Raw genomic sequence first — 8633 nt, forward strand, 5'->3', positions numbered from 1 at the left:
GTTACCTTTCGTTGCGTCATCGGTTTTCACTGTCCCGGTAGTTCGAAACTGCTTACTGATAGGACTTTTTAGTAAATGTGCCGTCAAAATAATTATGAAATTATATTTTATGTCATTCAGCCCGCCTTGTAGCATAAGTTACTATTATGTTACTCTGCCCACCCTAACGTCGTACTTTTATTGCCTTAGAGGGGTAAGTAGCCGCTTATCGCCGTTCTTTTTACTTATCTCCCTTGGGCAATAAAACTCCTCGGTTATAGTCCGGCCTCCTAACATGAAGTAACATATGACACACGGTCAGAAAAGTATTTAGTTGCCCAAATACTTTTCAGCCCTTGTAGTATAAATTACTAATATTAATCCTCTAAATCGATTCGGAGGATTGTCACTTCATTATTAGATTCAAAATTATAAATTAAATATTTCCCCAGAGGCCGACTATAAAATGAACCGTGGGAAGAAAATCGATTTCCTATTTATCTCATGAGGGTAAAAACCTATGGATTTATTTTGCTATCGAACGGAATTTTGGTAACTGGTTGATTTTTTGCCATCTGTCCTGCTCACCCGAGTCGAATATTTGTAACTTATTCCCTCCTATTACATCCTTAAGTTGGGAATTTAAGCTTTATTTCCCTCTGTTTTTCCTGAATGTACCTTTTTACATCTGTTTTCCCCCTGCTAAGCCCTCAGAACATCTTTTTTCGTCCTGCTTTCCTCCTGGAGCCTCTTATGCCACTTTCCTTGCGTCTCTTTGATATTTGAACCTTCCTAAACCCGTCGCAATCCTGCGAATTAATACTCTTTTCATTCTAGTTCACCTATGTATTACCATAAACATAAGTGCATCTTGCATTAATTCATGCAGACGACAAATGATGATCATTATTGTTGATATTGGCTCACAGAACGAGAAGCACGTGAATCAACTCATAATCACTTGAAAAATGGCAATAACAGTTGAAACATATCAGCCGGTTCATTGTTGACATAGCGTTACAGGGGAGAGGGGCGAGAGTAATCAATGAAACACATATTTTAATTATTCACACTTCAATCATAATTGAAAAGATTGGTATGTATAAGAATGAATACAATTTTAAACACATGAATAATATTCATCAATAATATAATGATAATATCCATTTCAGCGGATGCGTCGACTAATTATGTCGATATAACTTTTTTATTTTTGACAAAGAATCAAGAATTGGAATCCAACTATTATATAAACGCAGCTAGATTCGATAATTACATGATGCAAATTGTAATACAGGACGTGTACGCCTTATAACTCTTGTACCAAATAGATTTTTCTAAAAATACAAATTGAAATGTATCATTTTTTTACGGAAATGTTTGGTTGCTATTATCATTATTATTCCAACTCTTTCTTATTAATGGGTATTCCAACATACAATTCATTTCAATTCTTATACGGAGACATACTGTCTCTAAGGATTGAACAGAGATCGCCAGAAGATTCTCATGATCACCTCTTGCCGTGAAAACTTCATTCGTATTTATCTTTTCAATTATTGCAAAATGTTCACCCCTACATAAACACGGACCCAACAGACAATTGCAATTGTCCACTGTTTTCACGAAGCTGAGAATAGAGCCAAATTTGGACATCCCATTCGGTGCTGTATATTTAACAATAAAACACTCGGTCTGTAGAGAATTTGTTTTATACTGCTGTGCGACATACAGTTGACCATTTTTCAATAATCTCAAATACTGGCGCGTACTGCCATGCAACAGATATTCAGAATTAGTCATCGCTGTCTGGATAATGTGTGGTATTTCAGCTAGCTTTTTGTAACAGCCAACAGTGTAGCGCTCTACACATACATATTCATTGATTTTAACATGTTTTTTGCGTCTGTTACAAAAATCACGCACGGGGCCCTCCGGTAATCTGTTCACTAATTTCGCCATTGCTATTACTTGTTGGTGCTTTTTCGCTATCTGAGTGTCCAGATGCCAGGTGCCATGGATGAATTTCAAATATTTCGTATTCAGATCTTCGTATTGAAAGCATGAGTAGGCCCATAACGGACGTAGGCATTCGATGAACAAATTTAGGGGGCTTTATACTCAATAATCTTTCATTGATTTGCTCTATAAACCCATGGAGAAAAAATAGAAATCGATTGAACTTTGTATCAATCCAGAGATACAGTAACTTCCGCACTACTCCACCTTCTACACCAGGGATGGGCAACCTCTGCTCTGAGAGCAAGTCGTGCTCCCGACCTCTATTAGTACATAACAAAGGGTAGACGAAAGCTTATTGTGTCGAGTGATGGGCCTTTATGACCCAAGTCGTAAAGGGCCTTCTCCTCGGCTGAAATCAACCAAAGTGGGGGTAATACGTAAGAAAAGGAGAAGAGAAGAAATATCGCTGAAGAAAAGGAAAAGCGGGGAAATGAGTCAAAAATGGAAAATGTGGAATTTTCTTCACGATGACATTTTTATTAATTTTGAAAGCAGACGTTACACGGAGAGAAAAGTCCAAGAAAAATTACTGTGCCGAGCACTACAATCGTGGTGCAAAATATTAGAATACTAAAATTTCTTTCATTCACAAATAAAAGTTACTATTAATATTTTAAATTTTCTTATACATTCCGTAATTAATCATATGTGGCTCCATAAAATTTACTAAACAGCACTATAAAATTTGAAGGTCTATCATTTTTTATTTGAGTTTGTAGGAAAAATTGATAGAAATCCTTTAAAAAATCCTATCTAGATCGGTAATTTTTATTGTGATGTCTTTCATTTTTTACTGTGCTACACAACATTTTTTCGTTAACCCAATATGATTGGTTAACGATGAGCGTCGAATGTTTCCGACTTTTGCCGAAGTTGAACTTAACGATGGCAACTGTTGCATCAGCCGCATAAGCTATCATCGCCTCGTTATCCTTTTTGCTGAACAAATTTTGAAGTCGTTTGTGTGTGAATATTTCAGTGGTGCATTAAGTGTTAACTCAACTGTTTATTCTGAAAAGTCTGAATTGGCGTAAGTATTACATTTTCAGTATTTGCATTTGATTGAGAGGTTGAAATGACGGTGTGATGCATGGCAGATGCATGAATTTGCGGGTTTTGTCTCGAAATAATATTCTTATATTTGCAATGCTTCCTATCATATCCTGCTTGCTTAATAGCTTTCATGTTTTTTATAATTAAGCCTCGGGAAAACCTGCTAATTCTAGTCACCGGCAAGAGAACCGGCGACGCAACGAAATTCAGGTTAAAGCTTACAAAATTGTGGGACTTATAAATATTTATGCCATCGGTGCCCGTAATCACGAGATTCTAACCTCGCTTCGCTCGGTTAAATCGCGGATTCCGGACAACATGACATAAAATTTTGTATCAAACACGTGCGTAATATACTATTATGAATTTGCTGCACATCGATGGAAAAACCCATATTTTCAGAAATGTCTAATTTAACCTTAGTTATCAGAGAAACGAGTTTCTTGCCTCTGCGATTGTATCCTTTGATCACATTGTCCCATTATTTCTAAAGTATTTTAATTAATTTCCCGATTTTTCTATTTTTCAGGAAAATGGTAATCCATGTAACAGATGATCATCTTCATTTTCTCCATTTGTCTTGTTCTGCATGACCTGAATATTTATAAATCTTTTTTGAATAAAACTAGTTGACGTGCAAATTAGTTCTTTTCTAAAAAACTATTAAACAAGGATAAAAATTCTGGAACAACTTTCTAATACTTTGCCCCTTCAATCGTTTTTCAAAACTTATTACTTTACTGCTAATGTTTTTCTCAGGACTGCAATGCACATTTTGATTCTCCAGATATACAAAACAATGTAAGTTGGTTTAGTGTGTTCTTTTATCGATGTGTGTTCACTCATTGTCTACTATTTCTTGATTTTGGAGTGGGGAATAACATTTTTGAGAGAAGAAAATTCTGGCCAAGTGAAAATTCATATTTTTTACAAAGTTAATCTTTTTTTTTAGTGTACCGGTCCATTTTAGAAATGATTATTAAATAATTGTTTTGTTAAAAGTTCTCCGGACTTTAGAAAAATATCATTCAATATTTTCTTGGAAAATCGTATTCCTTGCAGGCAATTTATCAAACTCTGAACAGAACTGGAAATGGAAAAGCTATAATCGCATATTATAAAGAAAATTTAACTCTGGCTAAGCGAATTAGATGTCTGCTTAGCCGAGAAGTCATAACTCGAGAGAAAGATCGACAGCTGACTGCAATTTTTCGAGAGCCGGGGGTCGAACGAGTGGATCAGTTTAAGTAATTTAAAATATTAAAAAATTCTTTAAAAATACTTCCTTGGTATTCATTAATTAAATCATATTCCATCTGATTTTTAGAATCACTAAAGCTCAGTTCGAGTCTTGGGCAACTGACATTGCAATCGTGTTTCCAGGCGAGTATGCCAGATTATATTACAAACCCTTCACGTCACAGCTCGTGCAAGTACACCAACCAAATGGAAGGATTTTATCCAAACGACGGAAAGAAAATCCAAGTGGCATTTTATATGATCATTACGTCTATTTGCAAGGAAAATTGAAAAATCAGCACCTAGTGAGGAGAGTAGACATCCCCGTGGCTGTGGACAACGTGGATCCCATTGGTAATTTTTTTTTTCAATTTTAATCCGTCGTTAAATATTGAATAATTTTTACAAAATTTCATCTTAGAAAAAACTACATCGACATATTTTTTATTTTTATTCTTCTCATCTACTAAAAAAGGATATCCATATTTCCTCGTAAATTGACTGATATTGACATAATTTCATATTTAATCAGATATAATAAAATTGAAAAAAAATCTATCGCACATTTAAAAAAAAAATGTTCTGCAGAAGTGGAAGACGAAGCCCTTGACTGGCTATCAGTAAACCTTGAACCAGCAGCACATGTGAGTAATAATTGGACCGCCTCACGAAGATTGAGGAAAGCACGATTGCGTGAAGGCATTAGCATCCATGAATATTATGAGTTACTCCCGGTCCTAAAAACAGTGTTGGGTTCACAATTGGTAAGAGACTTACCAAGCCATCAAGTAATTAATATATTCAGTACTTCATTAAATTCTTTACTGAATTTTATTAATTATAATTTTGTAGTTGTCGAGTGATTTCGATGAGCTGTACCCTGGGCGTGATAACATTTTTCAAAATCGTTGGGATGCTGCACGAGGTGTACTAATTGCTGCTCTCGACAAAATTGCTTCAAAATTATCGCCAGAAGATTTAAGGCTTTACTCGTTGTTACCAAGATCTGCAGAGCATGTTAAAGATGCGATTCTGCTACATCTCTTGCCATATTTGATTACTCCACCCCGACAGAAGCTCACAAGAGGTCAACGAGCAGAAAAACGAACTGTAATAGAAAAGCAAGAGGCTTTCTTGATCCACGCAAAAACCGCAGCCGATATCAATACAGCTTTAGAAAATCAACGAATGATTTGCAATGCAGCAGGAACGACACTTCAGGCAATTCCAGTTTTTGTTGGTGATTCCATTGATCGTTTGGACACATTTTATGTTTACATGAATAATTCTATAGATGACCCAACGACCTATCAGGTGGACACTATTCTGAAAGCTATACATTTAACTTTCAAAATTTTTTTTGCATTAAGTTGTGCGTATCCCCTATTTGCCCATTCCATTTGGCTGTTTATACAAAAAGCTCTGTATAATATTGATTTGCCAGATGATCGTTGCAATAGGGAGGTGCTGCAATTGATCGAACAAATTAAACAACCACCTAACGAGAATCGTGATCCGAATCCGCATTAAAATTCAACATGTATTCCTGCAAACTTTGTCATCTAGATTTTGATACGTCCAAGAGTTATATTAGTCATGTAAGATTATTTCATCCTACTTCAGTCAAATTTCATTGTGAGAATACCACGTGTTTGAGAGTTTTTAAATCTGTTAACTCACTCAAATCACATATAGACCGAGTACATAAAAGAAAGACACAACTTGAAAAAGATCAGTTTTCATCCAAAAAATTCAAAAGTAATAAAAAAGATCCAGCGAGTAAAGAAATTGAAAATGTGAATGGAGTGGTTGAGGGAATCGAAAATGCTGTGGAAAATAAGGAACCACTGCAACGGGAGAATGTAACGGGCGATTTTCGAAGCAGTACTAGTCATAATCAATCCGATGCATTACCGCCAGGAATTTCACAAAAATGGTTGATGTATGCAGCGAAGATTTATAGTCATTTAGACATTCCCCGATCTAAATCGCTCGAAATACTGAATGATACTCGTAATTTCATAAAAGATTTACTTCAGGATAATATAAACAATTTTGATAAAGTGTTTAATCCACATGAATTGATAACTATTGAAAAGATGAAAGTTGAAGCCACACTGCATTTACAAAATTTTTCCAAAGCATACAGTTCCCAATTAGATTGTTTAGATTCCGAGCATAAAATTATTAAAGAATTTGAAAACCGTGGAACTTACATTGCACCAGAATCGTATCTGCTCGGTGAAAGAGAAGATTTTCGAAAAAATAAGCAAAACATTGATAAAAGAAGAATCCCGGTGACTGCTCAAATGATTCGTTTACGTTATATTTTACGTAATTTTTTCGAATTGCCTTTAGTTTTGGAAGAAACACTTTCTGAGATTGATTTACTAAAAATGGATTCCTTGATAATATCTAATTTTATTTCAAGTGATTTATGGAAAGAGCTGAGTAAAGATGATGAAAACAAAATTGTCATGCCTTTATTTTTTTATATTGACGACTACGAAAATAATAACCCGTTGGGCAGTCACCGAGGAATTTCAAAATGTAGTGCTGTTTATGTTTCTATTCCAGGACTACCTACAAAATTTTGTGCAAAACTCGAAAATATCTTCTTATTTTTATTATTTAATAGTTTGGATGGAAAAAACTTTAAGAATTCAATTATTTTTAATAAAATTCGCGAAGAATTACAATTCTTAGAGACTGAAGGGATCACAATTAACTATTTAAATGGAGAAAAGCGTTTATACTTTCGACTAGCATTAATAATTGCAGATAATTTGGGCATGCATCAATTACTGGGTTTCAGAGAATGTTTCAATTCCGGAAAGATATGCCGCTTTTGCTTAATAGATTATCAAGACATAAACAAAGTTTTCAAAGAAGATGAGTGTGAATTGCGAACAGTCGTGAATTATGAAAATGATCTGAGGAAAAATGATCCTAAGGAAACCGGAATTATGGAACGATGCGTATTAGAAGGTATCGGAGGCTTTCATCCCCTTAAAAATTTAGCAGTCGATGTTGTTCACGATATTTTAGAAGGGGTTTGCAGGTATGATTTGGCTTTGATACTGAGTTATAATATAAAGAAAAATTTTTTTTCTCTTACTCAGCTGAACAATCTCATCGGAGGATTTTGCTATGCACCGATTAAAAATAAACCTACAGAAATTTTTGCGAGTCACTTAAAAAATAAGTGTATAAATATGAGTGCTTCAGAAATGTTAACATTAATTGTGAATTTACCGGTCATCATCGGTCATTTCGTTCCCCATGATGACGAAGTTTGGCAGTTATTGCTATCTTTGAGAAAAATTACAATAATTGTAATAGATTATCAATTTAGTAAAAGTGTGCCTGACATATTGGAAGCAATCATAACTGAATATTTAACACTATTATCAACGTTGTTCCCGTATTCACTGAAACCCAAACACCATTTGTTATTGCACTATCCAAGAGTTATGCGATTATGTGGTCCCTTATGGAAAATATGTACAATGAGGTTCGAAGCAAAACATCGTGAGGGAAAAACAGCCTCTCGTTCTACAGTTAGTCGTATTAACGTTTGTAAAACGATCGCAATTAAGCACCAGCTGCGTCAAAATTACAGGTTTCTGAAAAAGTGTACTCCAACAAATATTATCTACGATTTTAAATTATTAAAAACAGAGTTGTTGCGAAACTTAGCATGTTATGTAGAATTACATGAAAAATTGTTGGCTTCGATTGTCACGGAAAATGGAGAAATAAAAGTTGTAAAACGAGTCGATGTAGAAGGCACAAAATTCGACGTTAGATCTATTATAATGATACCAAGTGAGGAGGGTCCTATTTTTTACAAAATTAATAAAATAATCATCCATCCTGTTAGTCATTTAGTTTTTATTGTTCAAAAACTTCTGTTTGTTTGGCTCGATGAACACACAGAATGTTTTAAGTTGGTCCAAAAACCATACCAATGGTCAATTTTAGGCTTAAGTGATTTATTTAGTTGTAAGGTTACCAACTTGGTACGTGCATCAAATGGTAGGCAGTTCGTTTTAAAGAATTGGTTGTAAAAATAGTAATATTCTCATCAACAATAAATTTTAGTATTGAGCAAAAATATCAGCAGTCACTTTTTAATTTTACTCGCATTTCCATTAAAACACAAAATTCCTACTATTCCTACTATTCTTAATTTTCCCACTATTTCTAAAAAAAAATTACTAAACGATTTTGAATTTTTACTCAGCCGATAAAGAAATTTTCTTAGGCCACCTTAGAAATTTTGTTAGGTGGCATAGTAATTTTTATTAAGCCCGCAGTTTGCGCCGAGATTGTAAGGC

The 8633-nt window shown here is 34.6% G+C and overlaps 1 protein-coding gene and 1 pseudogene across 1 annotated transcript; one reads left to right on the forward strand and one right to left on the reverse strand.

Moving 5' to 3' along the window:
* Nucleotides 1–1378: 1378 nt before the first annotated feature.
* Nucleotides 1379–2587, reverse strand: LOC105271725 (uncharacterized; annotated as a pseudogene).
* A 309-nt stretch (nt 2588–2896) lies between these two features.
* Nucleotides 2897–8399, forward strand: LOC105271708 (uncharacterized). Its single transcript, XM_011313425.1, has 7 exons — nt 2897–3031; nt 3584–3590; nt 3814–3855; nt 4117–4301; nt 4382–4647; nt 4882–5057; nt 5146–8399. Exons 2-7 carry the CDS (start codon nt 3588–3590, stop codon nt 5821–5823), a joined length of 1350 nt encoding a protein of 449 aa, XP_011311727.1. The 5' UTR covers nt 2897–3031; nt 3584–3587; the 3' UTR covers nt 5824–8399.
* The last annotated feature ends 234 nt before the right edge of the window (nt 8400–8633 follow it).

This window comes from Fopius arisanus, unplaced genomic scaffold (genome assembly GCF_000806365.1).
Source record: "Fopius arisanus strain USDA-PBARC FA_bdor unplaced genomic scaffold, ASM80636v1 scaffold00121, whole genome shotgun sequence".
Classification (NCBI taxonomy): Eukaryota; Metazoa; Arthropoda; class Insecta; order Hymenoptera; family Braconidae; genus Fopius; species Fopius arisanus.